At 43.0% G+C, this 27,815-nt stretch overlaps 1 protein-coding gene across 3 annotated transcripts; it reads left to right on the forward strand.

The window, feature by feature from the left end:
* Positions 1 to 5,313: 5,313 nt before the first annotated feature.
* Positions 5,314 to 26,633, forward strand: LOC137660749 (glutathione S-transferase 3-like). 3 transcript variants are annotated; one of them, XM_068395784.1, is made up of 9 exons: positions 5,314 to 5,795; positions 5,970 to 6,021; positions 7,185 to 7,318; positions 17,297 to 17,413; positions 18,123 to 18,174; positions 21,524 to 21,656; positions 22,012 to 22,153; positions 23,947 to 24,078; positions 26,342 to 26,633. In XM_068395784.1, the coding sequence occupies exons 1-9, from the start codon at positions 5,730 to 5,732 to the stop codon at positions 26,462 to 26,464; spliced, it is 951 nt and encodes a 316-aa protein (XP_068251885.1). In that variant the 5' UTR covers positions 5,314 to 5,729; the 3' UTR covers positions 26,465 to 26,633. The 3 variants fall into 3 exon arrangements, with proteins under 3 accessions (XP_068251885.1, XP_068251969.1, XP_068252061.1); XM_068395868.1 differs by lacking the exon at positions 26,342 to 26,633 and adding an exon at positions 25,410 to 26,335; XM_068395960.1 differs by lacking the exons at positions 5,314 to 5,795; positions 5,970 to 6,021; positions 7,185 to 7,318 and adding an exon at positions 12,876 to 12,934.
* Positions 26,634 to 27,815: the final 1,182 nt, after the last annotated feature.

Consider the following 27,815-nt stretch of genomic DNA (forward strand, 5'->3'; position numbering starts at 1 on the left):
ATACTTTTCCCTCATTGCCAGGAATACAAGGTTTATATTGACCTACACTTGGCTTATCTGTCACCTGCCTTCCTAATGTCAATTGCAATTACAATTTAGTCCTTGGTTTAATCTCAGATTAGTTTGATAAGAAAGTTTGGAAAACCCTGCAGTTGTTGATCTTAATTCTGTTACTAAGTGAACTTTTTCTCCAGACTAGTCCTCCTGTCCTCCTCCAGAGGACAGTTGTGGTGTAATGCTGTTCAAACAAATGTTCCACAAGCCAAGATGCAGAAGAAATAGGAGGTGACTGTCTGCCAGTACCTGTCGGTGATAAGCCTAATAGCCAATGGCCATGCCTTTTAGTAAATTGGGTGGCACAGTAACAGTGAAGGTGAACAGAAGAGCAGTTGGTACAGAGACCTTGTCATCAACACTGTGTGTGTTTGGGGACAGGGTTCCTTCAGCCTAGCTCAAGAGTGGTAGTGTGGACAGAAACTGGGAGGAGTGGCTGACGCACCGGAAGGCTGCGCAGCCATTCAGAGAGACCTAGACAGGCTGGAGAGTTGGGCGGGGAGAAATTTAATGAAATATAAGAAGGGCAAGTGTAGAGTCCTGCACCTGGGCAAGAACAACCCCATGTATGAGTACAAGTTGGGGACAGACCTGTTGGAGAGCAGCGTAGGGGAAAGGGACTGGGGGGTCCTAGTGGACAGCAGGATGACCATGAGCCAGCAGTGTGCCTTTGTGGCCAGGAAGGCCAATGGCATCCTGGGGTGTATTAGAAGGGGTGTGGTTAGCAGGTCAAGAGAGGTTCTCCTCTCCCTCTGCTCTGCCCTGGTGAGGCTGCATCTGGAATATTGTGTCCAGTTCTGGGCCCCTCAGCTCAAGAAGGACAGGGAACTGCTAGAGACAGTCCAGCGCAGAGCCACAAAGATGATTAAGGGGGTGGAACATCTCCCTTATGAGGAGAGGCTGAGGGAGCTGGGTCTCTTTAGCTTGGAGAAGAGGAGACTGAGGGGTGACCTCATTTATGTTTATAAATATGTAAAGGGCAAGTGTCATGAGGATGGAGCCAGGCTCTTCTCAGTGACATTCCTTGACAGGACAAGGGGCAATGGGTGCAAGCTGGAACACAGGAGGTTCCACATAAATATGAGGAAAAACTTCTTTACAGTGAGGGTAACTGAACACTGGAACAGGCTGCCCAGAGAGGTTGTGGAGTCTCCTTCTCTGGAGACATTCCAAACCCGCCTGGACGCGTTGCTGTGTGATATGGTCTAGGTAGTCCTGCTCCGGCAGGGGGATTGGACTAGATGATCTTTCGAGGTCCCTTCCAATCCCTAACATTCTGTGATTCTGTGATTCTGTGTGACAGAATGCCATTTAAACTGCATTAGGCACGCTCTTGGAGCACACCTTTCAGTTTAATTTCATCCAGAAAGAATCCACTCCAAGATCACACTGTGATGGGAGTCAAAGCACAGTTAAAAATTAATTTTAAAAACACTCCTGTTCCAGACCACCAATGTAGACATACCCTGTACTGCTCCAGGTCTGGCCCAACTGATGGGTCATTTCCTGATATTTCAGTAAATCGTTGATGAGAACTTGTATTCTGTTTGGTTATTTTTTATTTGTCTTCTTGGTTTGGTTTGAGATGAAGACACTTACATGTGTTTATATATGAGCTAGTGTATACTTCTACATATAACATCTACAGTCATTTTTGTTTATGCTATCATCGCAAGGCTACACGGTGTGACACAGTGTTGTGTGTTAACCCTGTCTAAGGATGTAGCGTTTCTTAGGTGGGTATTCCCACCCAGGTTTGTCAGTTTAGTTTCTAGCCTGTACGCAGTAACAGTATAGACTATTCTCTTCCAAATTCTGAGCAAACTAGGGAGGAAATCAGCTTAGATCTACGGCTTTTGTAAAAGATCCCCACACTGAGTATCCTTGAGTCCTGGTACAGCTCTCTAGCAGTAATTATTTAGGTCTTTAGCTGACTTTGGTAATGCTTTTAAGACACGTCAGAGCACTACAGGTCTGTTACCAGCCTTCAAGACAGTAGTAAGCAGAGAAGATATACAGGTGTTTGTTGTCATTTCTCCTACGTCTCTCAATGTTGCTGGCCCAATAACTCTTGACTCAAAGTTAGTTAAGAACGCATGATAACTTCAGGAATTGTTTCACTCTTAACTGTCCCAAAGCACTTCGGTGTTAGACAGGCAGTTTTGATGTATTTTCCAAGAAGGACTTGGGTTTGTCTTCAGCCCTTGCTCTGGTAAGACCTATTTATGTACAAATCAGCCTGCAGCATCATTCTGATAGCCAGGCAAAAGTTATGCTTAGTTAACCATTAACCCTTAGTAAGGGTTGTGGCCTACGAAACCTATTTTGGTTTAAAACACTTGCTGTCAATGGAATTTCAAGTTCATTCCCACTGAAAGCACTGGAAAAATGCTCACTGTCTTAATAGTGAGTCCAGGATATAGGCTTTAGTACAAGTTACGGTTTCTGGTGACCGTATGGGATCTTTATAGATTACTCTGCATTGTGTTTGCTTATATTTTGGTAGGTTGCAGTTAATTCCAATGGCACTTCAGTATTTGGGTGAGCACCTTTGAAGGTGAAAAAGAAGTGCCAGCTATTTGTAGGGATTTTGCAGATCTGCATGCTTCTTGTGGCACTTCGTACAGCAACACTAACCAAAAAAAAGCAAGATGCCAAACTCAGGCAAAACCAGTTGGACCAGCTGTTTGGAGGGTTCCTAACACTGTTTACAGCAGGTATTTGACAGATTTTTCTATGCTTAGTAGAGAGATACAAAATCCCCTGCAAGGGCTATACTTTATTTCTAATGTCTTTACTGTGTACCCTAATCATAGTGTATAGTTCAGGCAGTGGTTTTACAGCCAACTCTCTCACCAAAAAAACAGGCCTCCTTTGCCTACACCATCTCACAGAATCACAGAATGTTAGGGATTGGAAGGGACCTTGAAAGATCATCTAGTCCAATCCCCCTGCCGGAGCAGGACTACCTAGATCATATCACACAGGAACGCGTCCAGGCGGGTTTTGAATGTCTCCAGAGAAGGAGACTCCACAACCTCTCTGGGCAGCCTGTTCCAGTGTTCAGTTACCCTCACCATAAAGAAGTTTTTCCTCATATTTATGTGGAACCTCCTGTGTTCCAGCTTGCACCCATTGCCCCTTGTCCTGTCAAGGGATGTCACTGAGAAGAGCCTGGCTCCATCCTCATGACACTTGCCCTTTACATATTTATAAACATTAATGAGGTCACCCCTCAGTCTCCTCTTCTCTAAGCTAAAGAGACCCAGCTCCCTCAGCCTCTCCTCATAAAGGAGATGTTCCACCCCCTTAGTCATCTTCGTGGCTCTGCGCTGGACTGTCTCTAGCAGTTCCCTGTCCTTCTTGAGCTGAGGGGCCCAGAACTGGACACAATATTCCAGATGCAGCCTCACCAGGGCAGAGTAGAGGGGGAGGAGAACCTCTCTTGACCTGCTAACCACACCCCTTCTAATACACCCCAGGATGCCATTGGCCTTCTTGGCCACAAGGGCACATTGCTGGCTCATGGTCATCCTGCTGTCCACTAGGACCCCCAGGTCCCTTTCCCCTACGCTGCTCTCCAACAGGTCTGTCCCCAACTTGTACTCATACATGGGGTTGTTCTTGCCCAGATGCAGGACTCTACACTTGCCCTTCTTATATTTCATTAAATTTCTCCCCACCCAACTCTCCAGCCTGTCTAGGTCTCTCTGAATGGCTGCGCAGCCTTCCCGTGTGTCAGCCACTCCTCCCAGTTTTGTGTCATCAGCGAACTTGCTGACAGTGCACTCTATTCCCTCATCCAAGTCATTAATGAATATATTGAAAAGTACTGGTCCCAGTACCGACCCTTGAGGGACTCTGCTAGACACAGGCCTCCAGCTGGACTCTGTCCCATTGATCACCACTCTCTGGCTTCTTTCCTTCAGCCAGTTCACAATCCACCTCACTACCCGATCATCCAGACCACACTTCCTCAGTTTAGCTGCGAGGATGCTGTGGGAGACTCTGTCAAACGCTTTACTGAAATCGAGATAGACCACATCCACAGCTTTACCATCATCTATCCACCGGGTTATGTCCTCATAAAAGGCTATCAAGTTGGTTAAGCATGACTTCCCCTTGGTGAAGCCATGGTGACTGCCCCTAATGATACCCCTATCCTTGATGTGCCTAGAGACAGCACCAAGGACAAGTTGTTCCATTACCTTTCCAGGGATGGAGGTGAGGCTGACCTGTCTATAGTTACCAGGGTCCTCCTTCTTGCCCTTTTTGAAGACTGGAGTGACATTCGCTTTCCTCCAGTCCTCAGGCACCTCTCCCGTTGCCCACGACTTAGCAAAGATGATGGAGAGTGGCCTAGCAATGACTTCCGCCAGCTCCCTCAGCACCCGCGGGTGCATCCCATCAGGACCCATGGATTTATGGACATCCAGATTGTTTAATTGGTCCCTGACCCAGCCCTCATCAACCAAGACAGACTCCTCCTCTATCCTGACTTCCTCTGGGGCCTCAGGGGTCCGGGGCTCCTCAGCACAGGCTCCAGCAGTATAGACAGAGGCAAAGAAGGCATTCAGTAACTCCACCTTCTTTTTATCCTCTGTCTCCAGGGCCCCCACCTCATTCATCAGTGGGCCTACATTGCCTCTAGTGTTGGTTTTACCTGCAATGTATTTGAAGAAGCCCTTTCTGTTGTCCTTGACCTCTCTTGCAAGGTTTAATTCCAAGGAGGCCTTAGCTTTCCTAGTTGCCTCCCCACATCCTCTGACAACAGACTTATATTCCTCCCAAGTGGCCAGCCCCTCCTTCCATGATCTGTACACCCTCTTCTTCCACTTGAGTTTGCCCAGCAGTTCCCTGTTTAACCATGCAGGTCTCCTGGTACCCTTTCTTGACTTCCTACCTGCTGGGATGCTCTGATCTTGGGCTTGGAAGAAGCAGTCCTTGAATGCTAACCAACTCTCTTGGTCCCCCTTACCTTCTAGTACCCTGTCCCATGGGATTTCCCCTAGCAGTTGCTTGAAAAGGCCAAAGTTGGCCCTCCTGAAGTCCAGGGTTGTGATTTTGCTAGCTATTCTGTTCCTGCCACATGAGATCATGAGATCCTGAACTCTACTGTCTCGTGGTCACTACAACCAAGGCTGCCCTCAACCTTCACCGCTTCAACCAGACCCTCCTTGTTAGCGAGCACAAGATCCAGCAACGCTCCTCTCCTAGTTGGCTCATCCACCATTTGCATCAGAAAGTTATCATCAATGCACTGGAGGAACCTCCTGGACTGAAGATGGCTGGCTGAGTCCTTCCCTGCTTTTCTTGTCTTACTATTGACAACAGAAGCTGAACGAATTGAAAACTCCAGACTTTTTATTTTAAGGGTGATTTTTTACCGGCTCAGACAATTAATCACAGAGTCAGCTAGATTGCTGGTGCCAGCAGAAGTTAGGCAGTAAGAACAAGTGGCTGTGAGCCACAGAGGAGGTATGACCACTTTCTTAATTGTACTCTTTTCAGTTGTGTAGATCAGCTTAAGCGTTTATAAAACTACTGCCAAAGCTTTCAGGATACACGAGTACAGCAATTAACATACTCTTACAAAATAATTTCTTGTAAGTGATTTTCACTTAGTGAATCCCTTTCCTGATCTCTGAGAGGATCGTCACTATACTTCCTATACAATGCAGTTATCACTATTGCTGTACTTAGGCACAGAAATCCATCATTTAAAAAAGATATATTTTAAGGTAAGAATTTTTCGTTTTTACCTCTGTAACAATCACCTCAACACCAAAATGTCTTTGTTCCTGGCCCGTGTTTAACAGCATGCTGTATGTCTACCCCACTGTTTAGGGCCATGTGAAAGGTGGCTGCAGCCTGAGGCCATCTTTCCTGCCTCATTTACCTTGTTACCTTTCTAGTTTGAAGGAGAATTTCTGGAAAACAGAGACGAGTCTAGGAAGTTACTGCAAGGTAAGATGTTTGACAGTCTTGAATGACTTCTACCAGATTGTGTTACCTTGTGTACTACCATGCAAACCAGTCTCTAGTCTTCCCAGCCTGAGGGAATATTATCTCAAAATGATCAAAGGAGTGTGCTTTGAGTGTTTAGGGTTAGGCTGCTAGCTGCCATTTTTTTCCTTCTGTCAGTAGTTGTGGTGGGGTGACCTTGGCTGGCTGCCTGATGCCCACGCAGCCACTCTCTCAATGCCCCCTCAACAGGACAGGAAAAGAAAATAAAATGAAAAAGCTTGTGGTTTGAGATAAAAAGAGGATGATCTCTTACGAAGTACCATCATAGGCAAAATAGACTTGATTTGGGGAAAATAAATAAAAAAATTTATTGCCAATTAATATAGAGTTGGATGGTGAAAAAAAAAAAAAATCTTAAACATCTTCCTCCCACTCCTCTTCTTCCCAGGCTCAACTTCCCTCCTTTGTTCCCGACTCCTCTACCTCCTCCCCTCCTTCTCCTCTTGGTGTTCACAGGACTGTTTCTCACACTGTTTTTCCCTCACACTCTGCTGTGCAGTGTTTTGTCCCTTCTTAACTATATTTCCCCTGAGGCACCACCGCCTTGGCTGCGGGGCTGAGCTGTGCCCTGCTGTGGGTGGGTTGGAGCCCTGTCCGGCCTGGGGCAGCTCCGGCCTCTCCTCACAGAGGCCGCCCCGCTGCCAGTGCCTGGGCACCTGCACCCCATACATCAATATGTGTTTTTATGTGGTACAAATAAGCTTGCCCCTCCGCTGGTTTCCAGATGGGCCATGGGGACTCATGGGACCTGCTGGTGGCCTCGGAGCTAGCGCTCAAGTGCGTTGGCTGCTGCTTTGAGGTTCAAGAGGGGGGAGTTCACATTTCAGAGGAGGTGCAGAGGAGCTGGACATCAGGTCCCTGCCTGGGTACTGCTGGTGCAGAGGAGTCCTTGGTGGGCTGCTGGGAGGCTACATGTGGCACCTGAAATTCAGAGCTGTGTTAAACCCCAATCTTGCTCCTAGGAAAGGCTCTTCTATACCCTGTTTCCTTTGGGGGGAAATTTCAGCTGTAGACAACTACTAGGCATGTCTCTCAGCTCCATTTCAACCATGCAAGAGCTGTGGGCTTTGTATTAGACTGATGTTACTTTTTTCTGTCCCCAGATGGAGCCCTGCTCTTTCAGCAAGTGCCCATGGTGAGGTCTTGTGAGATGTCGATAGTGCAGCCCAGAGCCATCCTCAGCCATACAGCCGGAAAAGTACAGCCTCTATGGGAAGGACCTGAAGGACAGAACCTGGTACAGTAACTTTACACCGCTAAGCACTAGATGCCTACTTTTGAACTATGACTATTTTTGTAGTCAACGAAAAGAAATAAATATCACCAGATGGAAATTTATCTATAAGGCATGGTTAACCTCTTAGCTTACGACTGAAAGCATGTCTGCAAGCCACCTAGGAGTGCAGGGCAGAGATCAGGCATATATATACACATCTCCAGCAGCCCCTACTAGGCTTTGACCTGTAAAACTTCCTTTGTTGGTGTCTGTTGGAATTTCCCATGCTGCAGCCTGTGCTTTTACCTCTCTTCCTTTCACTGTGCTCCTCTGAGGAGAGTCTGTTCCTGGACCCTCTGTAACTATGTATTAGGTAGGTGAAGACAACAATTAGATCCTTGGCACTTTGCTATTATTTTATATTTTTATTAAGGGGCTGAAAGAAAAATTAGCACAGTTCACAGAGGATAAAAAAATAAAGTTACAATAGGGAGGAAAGGTGAAATTCAGTGATCTGAATCAGTATGCATACTGGGAATGAATAAACAAGATGCATTTAGTGTAGCTAAATTCAGTTTACCTAAATTCCTACTGATGTGAGAAGCAGGAACTCAGAGGAGGAGAAACTGAGGGACATGGTGGATAATCAGCCATATACCAGCTCCTAGTGTGGCACTGACATCCAAAAAAGCTAATGTGACCTTGGCGTATCGTGGAAATTTTCAAATAGTATGGTTGTATAACTCCATGGCCAACTCGGCATTGACCCATGAAGTACCTAGCTATAGGCATCACTTCTTAATCCTAATGCAGAACTGGGGACAATTTTCTGGTTATGCTGCAGATTCCAGTTCGTTTCTGTTGCTTGCCCTGCAGCTACTACTTTCCATTTCAGACCAATTTCTATGCTGCCGCAGAACCATTTAATCTCACACCTGGAAACGTCATCCAAGAGAAGATCGAATGGAAATGCTGTAATTTCTGGCAAGAGAAAAAGAGCTTCACCTCATCCTTCAGCCTTAGATGCCATAGCTTAGCATCTATGACCCCAGCTGTACCAGTCTACTGGGTTGCACATTAGTTCAAGCATAGATCATCCTCCACTTGCTTTCTCAAGGAAGTAACTACTTTATTTACTTCTTGCTATTATTCAGCAGACAGTTTTGCTATAGGAGAATTTTGCTCAAGGGATTATCTGGGAGAGAACTGTTTGTTCTGGATTCCTTTGAAAACATGCTTTGAACAATTATTTCTGAGAAACTTTCTCTAAGAAGGGGTTGCTCAGAGACAGCTTTGAAATGAACAACATAACTCTCATTCTTTGCAGAGTATCTCATTGTTTAAGTTCTTGCAAGCAAAGTATGCCCACACAACAAAACAAAGGTGTAACAGTTGTGTGTGTATCTTAACCTTAAGTAAACAAGCACACTATTTTTCTAGTGCCATGGTACTTTCTTGCTGATAGTAACAGGTGCTAATATGAAGCAGTGCAGGGTTAGGCTGGAGAACATGCATCTCCAGGATCCAGGGGTCATTTTTACCCTACAAAAGGGACAGAGTAAAACTTCATTAGTTGGATAGTGTCCTGGTTCTCCCTGAAGCAAGAAGGATGCCCCTTCAAGCCAGACTACTGAAGACAAGTGTATACATTTGAGCCCCAAAGACTGATCTGTCTTTTCTGCTCGTTCCTATGTAGAAGATTAGGAATATCTACATTCAGCAGTGAAACATAGCCCCATCAACACTTTTCTAACATGAGTGTATTTACTGTATTTTACTTATTACAACTTTATTACCTTGTACATAAAGACCATACACGGTTTCAGCGTGGTTCTCAAGCGCACCAAAGCCTTCTTTCCATATTCCTGCTATGGCAAGCGCAGTTCAGTTCTATGTATACATACATTTGATTTAACCTCCCACTGCACAGGCTGATGAAAAGAGGCTTATGTATGTGTGAGATGTTGACTGTGTGAAGTAAGCACTGAGGTCTATGGCAGTGCAAACTAGCTGGGCAAGATGAGCCACATTTCTATTCCATTGTCAAACTTGCATTGAAAACCTCTCCTTGAGAACAAGGGAACAAAAGCAAGTGGAGGCTCGTATCTGACCCAGTGCACATACGACTAACTTCCTATCTTTCCCCCCCACTTTTAATATATTTTATACCATACTTACAGTTTCTTCTGATAATTTTTTATTTGTAGTTGTTACGGAAATGTAGCAACTGTTGTACATGTGCAATTTATAAAACTGTCCAGGGATGCAGAAATAAACCTGAAATGTAGGTTTAGGTCATGAGTATCTCCATCAAATTTGTACTGGAGCAAAACTTTAAAAAGTAATTAGCTTTTTAATTCATGTAAACCTTTTTCCTCTTGAATCAAGCTAGTCGCAATCTTTCATGTCGGTCAAACTTCTGTGGGCAGAAGTCCAGCAAGTGATTGAAGCTATCCTGATGGTAGAAGGGAAAGTGTCCTCCATTCTTTCCAATTTTCCATTTCTGCAGGTAATCAAATCAAATATTAATACACCCATATTCATTTGAAGTTTTGAGGAAGACAAGTTAAAATGCTTGGCAGTTTCTTGCACTTTTACAGAATGCAGAAGTAATCAAGTGAGGATCAGGAAATACAGCCAACAAAGGAAAATACAAATAGAAAATGAAAAAGCAGAGCTGAGGAATGCATGTGAGAAGTGAATTACAGTCCAATTTGTTTAGAAAATGATTAGATAAATTATTTTTTATGCATGTGGTCCCTGTAAGAGAGACAGAGAAGGGCTTTCATCTCCCTTATCTTATAATAGGAGTGGTATAAGACACTCAAGGATATTAAAAGCAGCAAAATACAAACAATGAAAGGCAACATTTTCACACTAAGACAGTGGAAATAATTGTTAGAGGATGTCATTGAGGCCAGGAATTTAAAATAATGAAAGTGATATCGAGGGTAGAATAATAAATGGTGTGAAATCTTGAAAGATACTGAACATTCAGGGGTTAAGCAGCTCTCTAGTGCTGAAAGATTAAATTGTGAAAGGCAGATTACCCCACTGCAGATCATTGCATAGTTTTATATCTTGTCCTGTAGACTTGTACCATCTGACTCGCACCTACTTTTCTCTGAGATTGTACCAACTACTACTAGGAAACTGCCTCCTCCCTCATCACTAGCCCTGACCCACCATCTGATGAAGCTGATGTCACAAGCTTGTTTTGGCTTGTCATTAGAACTTTTCCCACCCCTATTCTTAGAAGTTGCATTGTTTTCACTTTTAGGCTTTTAAAGCAAGAGTAAGCAACATTGCCACAAATAAGAAGTGCCTTCAGCCTGCCAGCCAACGAAAGCTACCACCAGATGAAGAAGCTGTAGCATTAACAAACAGATTTTTTACAAGGAAATGAAGCCAGGTTGCATCTACTGTCATTTTTCAACCTCTTTTCCTACTTAAACCTTGATTTTTGTTCCTCTAGATTTGTACAATCTTGCACATGCAGCATGAACAAATGAATCTCATGCTGAAAACATCATCAGAGAGCAAGCCAAGTTACATTTCACAAACTGTTATATGTTATCTGCAAGAAAAGTAAATGCAGAGTTAGAACGTTACACATAAATGTCATTAAAACCCCTACATTTTATAATTTTGAACAGGCTACCAAACAGTGAATAAAGAGTATGTTAAAAGCAGGATAGTTCTAGACTGTGTAAATAATGTGTCACTAACCTTGTTTCATTGAATCTTTTTATGCTGACAGATCTGTGTAAGAGGGTTTAAGGTCAAGAGAGAATATTTGCCCTTGAAGATAAATTAATGCTGAAATCTGTATTAGGGTTACGGGGTCTTATTAAAATTCTGATGAACTCCAGGGAAACACGAACTTCAGTGGAAACAAAACTGATTTATAAGAGAAGAAAAGGACTTCTGGTCAATAAAACCTATTTCTCCCTGTCTGAGAAGTATAAATAAATCTGGTTTTATTTAAAAAAGGACCAAAACAAACAAAATACGTTTTACAGGATGAGAGCTCATTTTAAATTTTTTCAAGTGGTCAATTTTTATCTTCCTTTTATTGAAAAAAACCCTTTTTTATTGGGAAAAACACCCAAATTGTTGTCCAGCTTTGTAACTGGTCAGCTTCAGATAAAAATAGGATTGTAATTTCTGCTTTACTTCTTTACACCCTCTTTTGAAAATAAAAAGATTATTTAAACCTAAGCTTAGATTATTATTCGTTTTAGTTCTAACAATGCACATAAACTGAGAGTCTTAGAAAGCTTCACAGCACACACTAGAGACCAAAAAGAGGAAACATACACAAGTTTCTATCAAAATATGAAGTCCTTATAATACATGAGTTATTTAAGATAAATATTTCACAATGAAATTTGTACCACTAAGGTTATTTTTCAGTTGGCTTTGAAGCCTTGATCTTGCCTGTCTTGTGCCTATCTAAATCAGCCTTTTGACCATGTTGAGATATTTAGATCAATAAAGACCAAAGGATCCATATAACAACACTGTGTAAACTGGCTCTCCATTTAAGCTCTCCTTCCAGCAGCACATCGGGTGTAAATCAGAATTAGGATTACTGTTTTCAGACTTTTCTGTGCCGGTGGTCTGAATAAGTGCCAAACAGCTTACAGAAATATGTGTGAGGGTGAATACAGGCTTGGTTAACCTTGTCCTTGGGTGGACAGTAAAGCTTCCAGGGCAAAACCAGAGCAGTCGCTGAAGGTTTGCAGCAAGTCTAGGCTGGAGTGACGCATCACTTGTTCTAATTATTCATGTGGACTCTTAATTTTTTGTCACAGTGGTGGTGTGCTTCAGTTTAGGAGCTTGATAAGCAGCATGGGGAGAATCCTCCTAACCCCCCTTGTTTAATTCTCTCGTGGCAGTTAGTTATATACCCTGTCCCCACCTCTGAGAGGATGCTGTTGGAAGCTGGAATCAGGCATGGTCCCCCAAGCCAGCTGCTTAGTGGTTTGTGAGGACTGCAGGCAGGTACGTTTTGAGAAGGCTTTGGACTCAAAGCACAATCAATTTCCAAAATTAATGCGAGTGCCTTAAGACATGGGGTGAGCTGTGACATAAACTGCTCATCTATTTTTTTACACCAAGTTATCACTAAGTAAGTGTGATACTGGCAAACTGTATTTCAAAGTAATTGAGCATTGTTAACCCATACTTTGGGTATCTTTTCTGTGCCATATAGCACTGAAAATAAAAACCTGGGTTACTGTTAAATGTGAAATAAGCCTAGAAACTTCAGTGGTTAGTCTTTAAATGGTTACTATTACCCTAAATATGACCCAGAAAAATGTATCATTTTCTCAGTGTTTTAAAGTGTCTTGCCCTTGTATTTGGGTAAAACTCCCCAATAATTCCAAGAGAGCAGTTTGAATAGATGGCTCCGTAGAAACTATGAGGCTCCCCACATAGTATAGTCAAATCAGTGAACTGAAAGACAGTCTCTGCTTTGGATGGCAATTTTCAGACATACGTCTTTAAGCTGAGTAGTGCCAGAGATTTTGTCTCTAATTGGGTATGGCTGGAAACTCCCCCAAGCCCCGAAGTTTAAACACACCCGGGGAACCTGCCTGTGCGGGGTGGAGGCTGAGTTAAGGTCAGAAGGTAAGTACTAAATTATAAATTCCTTTTTCTTAAAGTGAGCGACTATTTATAGTGAAGCTACTTCCAAATTTATTAGGGCATCTGCTGGGATAATGTAAATTCTCTGCTCTCTTTAGTTCGTGTGCCAGGTAGACTAAGCATGGCTCAATATTTACTCATCAGCTGGAAGCTGCAGGAGAGGGAAAGCAAAACAAAGATGGTTTTTAACCAGGAAATTAATGCTGCGGTGCAGTTCAGAGGTGAGCAAGGCAGCTGTGAAACCGCTGAGGGGACAAACTGGGAAGGCAAAGGTGGGTGGGAGAACACAGTGCAAGCCTCTAGCACCATGGTGGTTTCTTCTGGGTTTAAGCAGGAAAGCTGGCCCATTTGGTATGCTGAACTCTGCTCCCAGCTCCAGGGCTAAAGGGCACTTCACCCTGAATGCAGACAATGCTGTTTCTGAAACACCATCCCCTCTTAAACGGTTCTTACATCACTGAGAAGCATCCTCAGAGAAATTCAGGACAGGCATGTCATTAAGGCTCACTAGGAAATAGGATGGAAATATGGATTTTAGACAAAAGCAGTAAAAACATTTGTATATAGACAAACATTGTGATGAGGTCTTTGCCAAATATTAATTAAGGCTAAAGGTAGTGCATGCAAGATGCGGTTACTTATTTGTCTGCAGCATAAATTCCTGGCGTGAACCAGTTCTTCAGCAGTGTCTGGGCTAGTGCAGCAGTCCCAAAATGCCCCGGATGGTGATGCATTTTTGCTATGGGAATCAGGTATTGCTTAGGTAAAATAGAAATGTTTTCTATATCTGCTCTCCATATTCCCTGGGAGTCTTTGGTCGCTTGTACCTTTTGCAAGAATCAATTTCTTCAGCAGGAACAGCCAAACATATCTTTTCAGGAGTGAGCAACACCAGGTCAGACCATTGGACTGCGTGTAAGCCCAGTGGGTCATACACCTGTCATGCTGTGGCTTTAGTGGCAATATCTGTTAGACTATTTCTTACCTCTTCCTGTGTCCTTCTACTGGTATGGGCTGGCTGATGAATGATAGCAAGTTTCTTTGGCAATTGCATAGCTTTTAACAGTTCAGTAATTTGCAGAGCATTTGCTGTTTTACTTCCACTAGAAGTTACAAACCCATGCAGCTTCCATAACTGCCCAGTAGCATGGCATACTCCAAATGCATATTGAGAATCTGCATAAATATTTACAGTCTTTTCTTTGGCCATCTGATAGACCTTTGTTAATGCAATTAATTCAGCTGCTTGTGCACTCAGCTTCAGACTGAGTGGTAAAGCCTCCACTACTTCATTCACAGTAGTTATTGAATAACCTGTAACCCAGTTGCTGCTCGGATAATATGAGGACTGTCAACAAATAGTTCCAGATTGGGATTTAGAAACGGCATGTCAGTTAAATCTTCTGGAGTCTTTTCAACTTCACGGGTGGGTACTACACAGTCGTGATGTGGAGTTCCTTCCCCAGGTGAAGGGAGTAGAGTAGCAGGGTTCAGTGTGTTAGTTACCATCCCAGAGGCTATTTCTTTCCCTTCTTGTATGAATGAGGTAAATGGTTTACCATAGTCTGGCAGTCCTAGGGCAGGTGCAACTTGCGTCAAAAATCTCGAATGTCTTTACCTTCTCTGTTGTCCAGTGAATGGGTTCTTCTGCATCTTGAGCAATAATCTGTATCAGTGGTTTTGCCATTTCCTCAAAAGGACCTATCCAGGGCTGGCAGAATCCTACAGCTCCTAAAAAGGCTCGCATTTGATTTTAGTAACTGGTCAGGGAAGATTTTGTATGGTTTTAATACGGTTTTCAGATAAATGCTGCTCCTCTTGTTGGAGAATGTAATCCAGATATTCTACACTTCTGTTATAAATTGTAGCTTATGTGGAGAAGCCTGATAGTCCTTTTCAGCTGAGGCAAACAGTAAGGTACAGATGTCAGCTATACAAGATTCCTTGACTACTAATAAATCATCAACATATTGTATCAAAAATGGATTAATTTTTTTAAACACAACATCCTGCAAATCTTTTACTAAAATTTTAGAAAAATAGTGGAGGACACAGGGAAGCCCTGAGGGATCCTTATCTATGTTAGCTGTATCTTTCCCCAAATAAGATATCTTTCCCCAAATGCAAAAAGGCATTGAGAGTCTGGATGAATAGGTATACTGATTTAAGGCAGAAAAAGTTGCCCCTGTCTCCAATAAGTTGAGGGTTGTATCTGACCACCCTTAAGGAATCTCAAGTGTCAGTAAACACATAGGAATGGGCAACTAAACTGAGCCCTCAGAGCAAGACTCAGGTCCAAGCACCAAAATGTAGGTGTCTATATGTGAGCTACTTGTGTCAGGTCCCTGTATAGCCAATGGAGATATGTTCAGTGGATCTAAATATTGAGGAGACTTTACAAAAAAACAAGGCTTTTTTTTTCCGTGTCAGAAGCTTAAGACAATTAAAATCCACTTACAGCTGAGAGAGTTATTCTTAATTTTAAAAAAAATGAAGTTGGTGACAGGTTTTTATTCTCCATTTGTCATTGTTCTTGTCACATAATTTAATGCCATATAGAATTTCTTGGTCATGTAACATGATAAAATGATACCTAAGGCTTTTCAATCCCTCTGCTTTTGTTCTGCAAACAATAGGTAAATTTTCCAAGAGGATTAAGTTTCATATTCTTGGTATTGCAGTCTTTGGCTTTTTTAGTTAAAGAAAAAGTCTTATTTACTGTAAATTTCTGCACATTACAAGTTGGGGCAATGTGTGTTGAAATGATATGGATGCAATGTATCTGAGAAGTATGATAATGAAAGAGGCGCTAGTTAGCTGTTGTGAACTAGATAGATAAGCTGCACTGCCATATAGTGAAAGCTAGTCACGTAACATGCAGAAATGGATAAAACCGCTGTCTTAGAGGCAAAACATTGTAATTAGCAACAGCTATTTGCACTTTAAAACTGGAGGTGATAATTTTTTCCTTTATGTGTATTTGGATTACATCATCTAAATTACCCAAAATATCCCTATTTATTGAAGTAACATGACTTGGTTCTTACCAGAATTGCTCAAGGGAGAATTCTCAATCTGATTGTTCTTTAAAATCAATTTTTGGCAAAATATGTTCCAAATGTACTTTATTTTAAGCGCACTTACAAACCACTGTGACTTGAAGAAAAGACATCACTAGAGTGTACTGGGAATGGGAAATGTCATGTGGATGCAAAGTGTGACAGGAGTAATGTTACAGCTTTGGCTTTTAGCTCTGAGAAAACTGGGGTCATCTGTAAAATTATTTTTTTAAGTCAGGCACTCTGCTCTGGTTTCTGAGCCATTAGGACACAATTAGGATACCCATCTTTAAGCTTTTTTTCTCCCAATCATTAGTGTATGATACTAACGGGGGGAGATATAATACTAATAATACTTGTGAAGGGGGAATGCTAGTCCCACTTTTTTAGTAATTAGGGCAATGAAGCACAGAGAAATTAAGGCCTGGAATTGCAAATGCTTATACTCAAGGGTCAGCACAAAGAGTCCAGCTGGTTGTCCCTACGTATGAAACAGCTCAATACAGACGCGCTGTCTCTGCTACACTCTGCTGCTCATGGTGCAGGGACAGGTGCTGTTACAGCAAGCTTCAGACAGCCTCCGATTTGCCAGTCGCCTGGGCACACAGGTCTCCGGTGCCCTGGGAGGTACTTTTGGGGGCACCTGAAGCCAGTGCAGCTAGGTTCCAGATCTGGCTTTGAGCTGCCATAAGCAGTAAGAAATCAGGCTGTAGCCATTCAATAGGTCTGCCAAGGAAGCTCAGCCTGTTTCATGGAATAAAGGGAAGATTAACAGTTAATTTGCCCCTACTTAATGAAAGAAGTGGATGGCAGTTGAAGCTGCAAAATTCACTCCAACATCTGACAAACAAAGCTAGACAGATTTCAGCCTACCAGTAAAACATGTTTTCCTTTTCTTCTGTCCATCTTTTCAATGAGGATGATGGCAATCAAGGTGAGTAACTCCTCTGAGGATGTGATAGGAATTTCAGTGCCTTTGTATAATTGTCTTAAAATGCAGCAAGGTTCCCCCTGTAGCTCAGGACTCATACCACTTGTTTAAACACGTCTGTATTTGCTTATAATCATATCAAACCTCCCTAGTAGCACTGGGGAAGGCTTTACAGATCTGCACATCTTTCCTTTCCTAGCACAGGCTGTGCGGTGTCACTGGTCCACCTCTCATTTTGTGTTTTAAACCAGATGAAGTTTAAACCTCAACACGCATAGTGAGAAGAAAAGGCTCTCTCTCCCCTCAAAATAATGGTACTTACACCAGTTTTATGAGACGCTGTTTTCTGCTTAGTATTTTTCAGGGAACAAGGAGCTCAGAAGCATGTCGGGGAAGCCCAGGCTTACCTACTTTAATGGAAGGGGGCGAATGGAGTCCATACGATGGCTGTTGGCAGCAGCCGGTGTGGAGGTTAGTTGACGCTCGGTGCAGTGTTCCAGACTGGTGTTTTCAACTGGCCCCAGTAAGGAACAATTTAACACACACATGGAGGACAAATGGTTGCAAGAGGGTGGCTAAATTAATTTGGGCAGTGGCACTGCATGGTTGTAGTTACCTTGTTCAGCAGTTAATACTTGGGATGCAAACTCAGTGGAGCTTGGAGTTTATTAGAGCTAGTATGAGGCCCCTGAAGTAATTAATCATAATGGGTCAAAATGTGGATTTATTTAAAGGCCCTTAATTAATCTGAGATTTCCAGCTGTGCAAAACCACCTTAACTCAGTTTTATTTATTTTGCAGTTACAATATATATAAACAAAAGTTTTGTTGAGTTACATGCCCTGGGGTGGGATTAGAAATAGTTGATTTACCTTGTGCTTCCCTTGGCACTGGCTGCAACCTGTCTGCCTTCTGTGAATGTCTGTATTCTGTATCTACCCGCAAGCATATTATTGCTGAATCAGTGCCCTGACTCAGAAGGCCAGGCCCTTCTGCTCCTCCCCAGCTGTGTGGATGCGTGGGGGATCCTCAGGACCTCTGCGGCCAAGTGGTGCAGTTGAAGATCCGGCCCATTATCTTTTGCTTAGTTTGGTCATTCTGCGCACGGTTGTGTGCAGTCACTTACAGAAGAACAATGTTCAAGTACAGCAGTGTAACACTCTTCTCTTTCCTTTTCCAGTTTCAAGAAATTTTTTTTGAATCAAGAGAACAGTATGAAAAGTTAATCAAAGGTAAGAATCCCGACACCTGCAGCTTAGTCCCTCAAAAAATTGCTCCAATTTAGCAAAATTTGTGGTTTAAAATTAGTGGATTTAAACCAGTGCAAACTTCTAGGTGCACACCTAGAATACTGAAATACTAGTTTTAAGTAACCTGTTCTTTCCAGTGCCAAATAACTCCTATAAGCTAAAAGCCATAGCTTCTGTGCCTGTGTTTATTGTAGTATATTAAACAGGGGTAGCAAACATTCCTATTTAATGAAACTTAATTGTCTGTGCTGTTGAACTGTTAGCATGGTTCCTGGCACACTTTTGGTCCAGGACAAATAGCACTCTCCGAAGCAATTCCTAGGCATCATCTGGGAGTTGTCCCTGGCCAAGAGCCATTTCCAAGATGTCATTTAGATGTGACCATCACGCTCTATAGGCAGAGCTGAGCAGAGTGAATGTGGCCAGTCTGCGCCAGCTGGCCTGAGCTGTTGTCAAGTTGACTAATATAGATGCACTCGTATGTTGGTTCTGAACCTCGGTGAGATAAGCCTCTAAATGAAAGGCCAGCATGGCACTAAAATCCCCAGGAAAGCCAGTTTTCCTTGGTGCTAGGCTCTGTGCAAACACACTAGTGACAGTCCTAAGCAGGATAAGCCTGAGCCATGAAGCTTCCCCCAGTTAAAAAACAGGGAGCCAGCGGGGAGACCTGCGGAAAGTCTGACATGTTCAAAGCAGCAAGCCACAAAGGCTTCATGTCAACCTTGGGAGTGAGACCAGTTCCCAAACACCAGTGCATACCCCCAGCCACTGCCCTTGATATTTGGCCAGATGAAATCCAGCAGTGAACCCCTCCACAGCCACCCTGGAAGGAGAAGACCTTGCTGGTGGGGTGGGGAAGGAGTTGGGACTGTGAGGAGCACTGCAGAGTGCACCTGCTGCCTGTGACATGCAAGAGAAATGTCACAGCTTGCCAAGACATACTAGGAGACTTGGAAGAGGACTTGGCTGCATTCTGGCTGCTTGATCAGAAAGGAAAAGCTGTGTTTAAAGAAATTCTAACAGGAAAGCTAAAATGAACAAAAGTAAAAAAAGAAGTGGTATCAAGATCAGAATTATATTTGCAGGTCCAACTGGCTGGGCATCTGACAACGTGGGAGGGCAATGCAGTGTAAAGACACCAGTTATAGCTCTAAATACGATAGCTCAGGTACTGAAAGCCCAAATCTGAATTTGCTTCACAGGATTAATCAATCCAGACAGCGTGGTACAATCCTGGATATAGCATCCAAGCTTATCCATATCCAGAGAGGAGAATTAAATGGTGATGAAAAGGATAGGGCAGTTTTATAAAGAAGATCAAGGATTGCTTCTTTATAAAGAAGATCTTAACCTGGGAGCTTAAGAGGGAGACAACACAAAGAAAAGGGTGGGGTTTAATACAATGGGTTGAAGAAAGACAAATTAGTCATCCTGATAAAGGGACCTCTGGAACGCTGCCAGTCATGCAGGGCAGGACTGAACACGAATAATCCCACATCACGTCTCCCTCTAATTTTTTTCTTTCCTTACCCACATGCTTTTTGCCAGGGTATCCTGTGTTTAGACACCACCACATTGTTAGAACGGTCCAGGCGTGACTTTGGCCCATGCCAGATGATGATCTAAGCAATGCGCTAGCGGCGTCCAGGATGAAGCCTGGGCCAGGTGCAGTTCCCAACAGGCAGCTTGCAGACAGACAGCTGTTTTGGAGGCCCAGAGAGTGAAATAGCATTGGCCTGGCCAGATCTGTACCCGTTGGCCTGAGAGATCACTAGCTTGGCTCAATCTGTGCAGCCACAGGTTGCCCAAGTTGCTACCTGGACATCAACAAGCTCTATGGGTCGGCGACAAATAGTAGGTCTGGATGAAATCCATAAATCCCTCATTTCTGTAGATAAGAAACAAACGGTGCATTCAGTTCACTCACATTTGCTGCATCACTTTTTGTCAAGGGCCAGAAAGTCAGATTTTATTTTTCACTTCACATCTTTCTGCTGAAAAATATCCTTGCAGAGCTGTTAGTTTTCCCATTCTGCTGTGTTTCTGCTAGATAGATACCAAGTGATATTTCTTCCTTAAGCTGCAGAGGTGTGTTCGGGAAAGACATGAAGACACATGATCTTTCTGTGAATGTCTACAAGAAACAAACACAGGCCATTTGTTGCTGCAGAGAGAACTACTCTTTGAATTTAAATTGTAAATTAATAATATAGAATGAGTGAAGAATGTTTATTAATTCTAGACTAGCAAACTATTTTAATAGCTCTGTGGAGAAAAAAAGCACACAGACATGCCTCTTAAAATGAACACTTATACCTGAAAGGAGGATGCACTGAACAGATTACAACTGAGCAATTAAAATAAATTATTAACTTTGAGCAATGCAAAGTGGCAGCTGCCTAGTTGGATTTGGAGTGTTGCTGTGATTTTAACAGGGTGAGATTGTTCTCTGGATGCCCTTAATGTGTAAATGGAGGAGGGAGTATCTCCAAAGACACTGAATTAGTCCAGCAGAAAACTGGTCTAGAAAGACTGACTTTGCTATGCTGAACCTCTGTGTCAGCTTAGCTCTCAGAGCTGCCTCACTGAAGGCTCAGACCTACACTCCTGCCAGCACCAGGAGAAAAGGGGACTACAAAGACATATCTAAATAGGGTTAAATTGTTGTGGAAGGACACTGAGGATAGGCCTGTAATGAAAATCTATGGGGACTCTCAAACTCTTGTGCCTGGAGTGACTGTGTAAAACTCACTTAAACCGCAACTGCTGTCGCAGTCCCGGCCTCTAACTCTGTAGCTTCACGGTGTTTGAAGTGGCCTGACCTCTTCCTTTATCCCAGTAGCTCAGTCCTGATGTGGTACTACCCCTCTCATTTTTTCAACTCATGTGTATATGTCTCTGACAGGGAACTGATCTGCATTCAAAATAATTGGCTTTTTTTTTTTTAAGTTCAGCTTTAACACAGGTCTTTATTCTCCTCTGATCCCTTGGGTTCAAAGTGCTGGTTCAGGCTTTTCTTGCCAGCATGAGGCAGGGTCCAGAAGTGCAAAGGAGCAGGCGGTGCCAGCTCCCATCAGCCAGTGAAGCTCTGGCAATGCTGTACAGCAAGGGGCCCAGCTGCACTGTGATGACCTAGCTACAAAAGTGTGATGCAGGCTAGTCAATATTTGATCTTTCCAACAATGTTAGTTTACTGCATGGAGTTTTACAGTTAGGGCAAGAAATCAATGATCTCATACACTACAAAAGAAATGTGCTTAGTCTCTCGGTCTGCTGTAAAGCTAGCAGTCTAGGAGGAACTAACAAGCTTTTCTTCAACTTTCCACTCTAGATGGAGTCCTGATGTTCCAGCAAGTGCCCCTGGTTGAGATCGATGGGATGAAGATGGTGCAGACTAGAGCCATCCTCAGCTACATAGCAGGGAAATACAATCTCTATGGGAAAGACTTGAAGGAGAGAGCCCTGTACTGTAACACCTTCTTTCACTTAATGAGCAATCTGTTATTTGATAGCTGCATTTTATATAACAAATTCAATCCTGTAAATCCAGTAGAAAGGCATGAGAAAGGCTAACACAATAAAAACCAAGGACTCTAGCCTTTTCTTAGGTTTTGACCATGCTTCTGAAATGCTGCTGAAGAGAGACAGGCTTTTAGTCCTTTTAAAACATATTTAGCTTTAGTTTATGTTTAGTTTTGGCTGTGAAAATTGGTATTGTGGTGGTGACATAAAATTCCTGTAAGTTGCCTTAGTTAATTGGAAAACAGATGAAGTAAATAACTTCTGTGCTCTTTTCTGCTGTCTTCCCCTCACCAACAGGATTGACATGTATGTGGAAGGAATAACAGATCTGATGCAAATGATTTTGATGTTTCCTTTCTCTCCACCTGAGGCAAAGGAGAAAACTCTTGACTCAATTAAGGAGAGGGCAACTAACAGGTACTTCCCAGTCTTTGAAAAGGTAAGTGACAGTGAGGATGTGTCTATAAAACTTGTATTTACAATTATCCAAAAGTTTTCCCACAATAAGAACATGTTTGTAGTGCAGGTCAGTTCCAAATCCTCAGCTTTCTTGGCTCTCTCAAAGAAGGGGAAATACAGCAGCACGTTTTCTCTATTTGTTGGCTTGTGTTGTCAGGGCTGTGGTATTTGAACATCTACAAAGCAAACAAAGCAATGTGTTCTCAGCTATACAGTAAAACTTTTTACTAAAGTAATAGCAAGCATGTATGATTTCTTTTTTCCTCGAGGGGACAGTTCCACACCTATATTTGCTTAGAGCACATCTCTCTGCTATATTTAATTTCAGTTGGAACATTTTCGTTAGAAGAATACGAAAATCTCTTGCAAATAAATCAGTAGAGAGATTAGGAATACTTTAGTAAAACAACAGTCATAGATTTCTGCACATCCCACTTTCAAAAACAACAAACCAAACCCATATGACTCAGGCATCTGGCAACATTTCTCACTTTTGTAACATTCAGCTAGTCTTGATGGAAAACAATAATAAAGGCTGAACGTGCTAGAAGTTCTTATGACTATAATAACTTATTCCCAAAGGCAGGGATTTTCTTTGGTTAGCTATTGTAATTCTGCATTTCTAAGTTTGCTTCCTGAACCAGACGGTTCAGGTTTAGCAACAGTTTAGCAAGAGTAGGCCTCAGAGTAGGCTCTAAAAGCCTGCTCTGTGTTACCTTTACACAGAACAAGCTTTTCTGTCAATAATTTTCCTTTTAGCTAGAATAGTAGAAAATAACAATAGGTCCTGAAGCAAACTACATGTTTTGTAGATAGAGTTTGTTTATGAGATTGATAACAAGGTTCTAGTAAACAATGAATCATGCTGTTTACGCTTAGTCCTAGAAAAACAAAGGTCTCTGCTAATTATATAAGGCCAAAAGACAAAACAAAACTGTAAAGAACAACTTTGTGATGTCTAAATTAACTTGATTCATAAACTCTTCTGTCAGAGGAGAGATAAGTCCAAAACGATATCTTCTTCTTGGGAACACATGTACTTGTAAACAAGAAGGCCTCAACCACGCTTGCGCACAAGCACGATTAAAGGGGGATTGCAACCACCAGCGACCCCCAGAGACCACCCAAGACCCCTTCCCCAATTTAGTACGCATGCATAAAGACATTAAGTAATGCATTACATAATGTGTTATGTATAAGTTGTTTTTTAATTGGGTGGGTTTTTTTCTTGGAATTGTATATAAGGGGCAAGCTTTTGTTCTTTAGACGTGCATGCTAGGAGGAGAGATCCCCCATGCACCCAGCGCTGCAATAAACCACTGTCGGCTTTCTAAACTATCATTTGGTTTGGAGAGTTTTCTTGGTTACTATTTTCCGGTAACAGTATCAACATTGGACATAACTTTAAATGAAATATCTAAATGGCAATTTTATAAATTCTCCAAGCTACTCTTTAGTTCCTCCATTATCCTTATTTCTAATTCTGTGACTGCTACTAGTCTACTTAAGTGCGTGGCGGTGTCCCTGTTCCCAGTGCCTATCATCATTCACCATTACCGAGTGATGAAAGGTTGTAGTGTGTGTACTATAAGAGTTCAGTTTTTTTCCCAACAATAATGAAGTGATTTAGGCTCACAGCTTCCAGCTGAAAACTCCACCCTGAAATTTCAGATATAATCACTGTTCAGCTCTGTGGCTGTGCTGAGAGGCTCAGCTGCCAGGCACCATGTGTCCCATTCTCATCTGCAGCCCACATTCTCTTGTATTCTACAGGTATTGAAACAACATGGCCAAGACTTTCTCGTGGGCAACAAATTCAGCTGGGCAGATGTTCAGCTAATTGAAGCCATTTTAGCAGTGGAGGAGAACATACCTGGTGTGCTGTCGGAGTTTCCTCTGTTGCAGGTAATTTTGTTATTGAGCATGCCTGTTTTTGGGAGCTGGAGGGCAATCCTGAAGTGATCATCTCTCTATGCTGTGTAAATCAGGAGTGTGGGCTCTTCGAGGAACTGTCACTATTGTATGTTTGCTTAACATCAAGCACAAGAGTGAATTGATTTAGCTGGTTTGTTGTAAGACGCTGTGTCCTGATTAACCCTGTTCAGGTATGCCTGTCCCTCTTTGAGTAGTATATGCCTCCTCAATAGAAATAAATCAATGTCATCCCAAGGGAATCAATGATCTAAGCTGCCCTGTTTTAATTTTCCTGCTTCCTGTCAGTAGATGCTATCTAATACCAACCAACAAATTAAGTCTGTGATATAGCTTGGCACATTAGAATAAGGCACAGCGTGCTATTTTCTGTACTGGCTGGTATTACAATTTTGGGATCCCAGTAACCTCACTTCACTCTGCCTTCTGCAGCATAACTAGAAACTCAAGCCTTAGCACTAAGCCACAGTTTTTCTTTCAATAATCATCTTGATACAATTGAGGATGGATTCTCTGCCTTTGTGCCATGTACAAAGTCTGAAACCAAGCAGAAGCGAGGCACTTCTGCTGTGAGACTTGGCCAGAAACCAGAAGCCTCCAGGCATGCAGCATGCTTGCTGAGCACAGTGCATGGGCAAGCCTGGGGCATGACCTGCAGGAGTCATTAAGAGTTGAAATACAGTGGACCCAAGTAGTCTGTGACTGGAAAAAAGCAGATAGTGTTCAGGTGTCCTCCCATGTGCCTGTAATCATGCTAATAAAGCAGTGTAGGCAATGCAAATTTGAGATGAGGATGCAAGGCTTGAGGCCATGCTTCTTTGTGCTTACAAACTGTTAATTTGAGGGGTGCACTCAAAGACTTTGGCTGTGTTCCCATTAACAAAATAAACAGTTCAGCATCAGACTATCACAGTTAGGTTTTCTGCTTGGAACTGATGAGGAAAAGGGCTTTGATTTTTTTTTAATTACTTTTAAAAAATTTTTAAATCTCAATCCCAACAGTTTAAGCCTGAATTTAGTGTGACAGAATGAGGCACTTCAGCCACAAAGTGGGCAGTAACATGTGTCAGATTTTATCCCATATGCAGTTTTGCAGCGTCAGGTAATTTTTGCCTCTAGCTCCCATTTTCTAGCAAGATATCTTAGCCACTAGGCATGTGCACAGTTCTGTTGAAGCCGTTCTATTGAATTATGGTGGGATTCCTTCACTGCCAGAAGGGAAAATGTTTCTAAAATTGGTGGTTACTTATTTCACAGTTCTTACTTTTCTTGCTTCTTCTTGTATTTCCCCCTTATCCTTCCAGTGCCTGTAAGGAAGAGGAAAACATGTTCATACATCTGCCAGCAACTGACTGTCGCTCTGTGAAGCTCCTCTGCCTTAGCCCCATTGTTAGAAGAGGTTCTTATGTATCTAAGGTTGCTCAGCTAACTGTGGGGTCTCCAGCTGCTTGCAGTCTGCATCAGCGAGTCCTCTCTGACTGTACAATGAGATGTCTCAGGATCCTTGACTCAGTTGCCTTCACACAGGCATCTCTTGCCATCTGAGATGCCCAACTCTTCCCTAATCCTAGTCCTGGCCTCCAGCCACTGCTCCAGAAGGGAATAGGTGCCCCCGAGGGGCTGTGTTATATCTGCCAGCCCTATGTAGATATTTTGGCTACCCTAGGCTGCAATACAGTACGAGAAGCCTCTAGTGAACAAATGAGTTGAGCCAAGGATGTCTCCAGCCATTTCACCTTCACCCATGCAATCCTAGAAATGCTGGGACAGTGGGACAACAGTGGCCATGCTAGATGCAAACAGAGCTCAGATACTTACATAATATAGGAAAAATGGAAACCACATTAACATATATCGTGGTTTGCCCACATGGTAGTTTGCACCATCAGAACCAGCAATGAAAAGAAAAAGGTCATGAGCTGGGTTAGTGTATTTGTACCTTCAAAACTATCCCCTAGTGCTCCCCGATATTGAATTTTTGCCTTCAGTTTCTTTCAGGCAGCAAGAGATGTAGATATTGTCTGTTCCAGCACTGCCTTCATTGGTAAGAACAGGCTTTTTGCAGCAGCTGGGTCCTTCTCTTGTAGACAGAAGGAGACTGTAGATGGCACGAGATCTGAATGAATGTTAGGATCTCTTCTAGCAGCAGAGTGAAGCAGTTGTTCTGTGCAAGGAGCACTGTTTGCCATTGGAGTAGCTGGAATTTTTCTCTTACTCTGTTGTTTTTATTTTTTAGGCTTTTAAAATAAGAATGAGCAATATGCCTACAATTAAGAAGTTCCTGCAGCCTGGCAGCCCAAGGAAACCCCCAGCAGATGCACGTTATATAGAAACTGTGTCGAGGATTTTAAAGCAATGATTGCCTTGCTACCTTCAGTGAGACCTAAAATACTGAAAAAAAAAAAACCAACAACCCAAAACCCAAACCCCAAACCAAAGGAAGGAGGAAACAGTAAATTAGTATCACTGTAGTTAAAACCAATGGTAAAAAAAAAAAAACAAAACAGAAATAAAGCATTCTGATTACTCTGGCAATGTGACAGCAGATTTCACAGAATCACAGAATCACAGCATGGTTAGGGTTGGAAGAGACCTCTGGAGGTCATCTAGTACAACCCTCTGCCAAAGCAGGTTCACCTAGAGCACATTGCACAGGGTCATGTCCAGGTGGGTTTTGAGTGTTTCCAGAGAAGGAGACTCCACAGCCTCCCTGGGCAGCCTGTTCCAGAGCTCTGTCACCCTCAGAGTAAAGAAGTTTTTTCCTCATATTGAGATGGAGCTTCCCATGTTTCAGTTTGTGTCCATTGCCCCTTGTCCTGTCACTGGGCACCACTGAGAATAGTCTGGCCCCATCCTCTTGACACCTGCCCTTAAGGTATTTGTAAGTGTTGATAAGATCCTCCCCTCGGTCTTCTCTTCCCCAGACTAAACAGACCCAGCTCCCTCAGCCTCTCCTCATAAGGAAGATGCTCCAGTCCTCTATTCATCTCTGTAGTCCTCCGCTGGACTCTCTTCAGTAGTTCCTTATCTTTCTTGAACTGGGGAGCCCAGAACTGCACACAGTACTCCAGGTGTGGCCTCACTAGGTCAGTGTAGAGGGGGAGGATAACCTCCCTCAACCTGCTGGCCACACTCTTCCTAATGCACCCCAGGATACCATTGGCCTTCTTGGCCACAAGGGCACATTGCTGGCTCATGGTGAACTTTTTGTCCACCAGAACTCCCAGGTCTTTCTCTGCAGAGATGCTTTCCAGCAGGTCAACCCCCAGCCTATACTGGTGCATGGGGTTATTCCTCCCTGGGTGCAGGACCCTACACTTGCCTTTGTTGAACTTCATGAGGTTCCTCTCTGCCCAGCGCTCTAGCCTGTCCAGGTCATGCTGAATGGCAGCACAGCCTTCTGGTGTATCGGCCACACCTCCCAGTGTCATCAGCAAACTTGCTGAGTGTAGACTCAGTCCCTTCATCCAGATCATTGATGAATAAGTTAAACAGGACTGGACCCAGTATTGACCCCTGGGGAACACCACTAGCCACAGGCCTCCAATTAGAATCTGCACCACTGATCACAACCCTCTGAGCTCTGCCATTCAGCCAGTTCTCAATCCACCTCACTGACCACTCATCTAAGCCACACCTCCTGAGCTTCCCTATGAGGATGTTGTGGGAGACAGTGTCAAAAGCCTTGCTGAAGTCAAGGTAGACAACAT

This window comes from Nyctibius grandis, chromosome 1, assembly GCF_013368605.1.
Source record: "Nyctibius grandis isolate bNycGra1 chromosome 1, bNycGra1.pri, whole genome shotgun sequence".
Classification (NCBI taxonomy): Eukaryota; Metazoa; Chordata; class Aves; order Nyctibiiformes; family Nyctibiidae; genus Nyctibius; species Nyctibius grandis.

What these genes read in the sequence shown, in the direction of transcription:
- LOC137660749 (XM_068395784.1), top strand. Translation starts at nt 5,730, where the DNA reads ATGCAGTTATCACTATTGCTGTACTTAGGCACAGAAATCCATCATTTA. An exon ending in GACCTGAAGGACAGAACCTG is followed by an intron (nt 7,319 to 17,296) that starts GTACAGTAACTT and finishes TTTTCTGCTTAG; the next exon opens with TATTTTTCAGGGAACAAGGA. An exon ending in TGGCAGCAGCCGGTGTGGAG is followed by an intron (nt 17,414 to 18,122) that starts GTTAGTTGACGC and finishes TTCCTTTTCCAG; the next exon opens with TTTCAAGAAATTTTTTTTGA.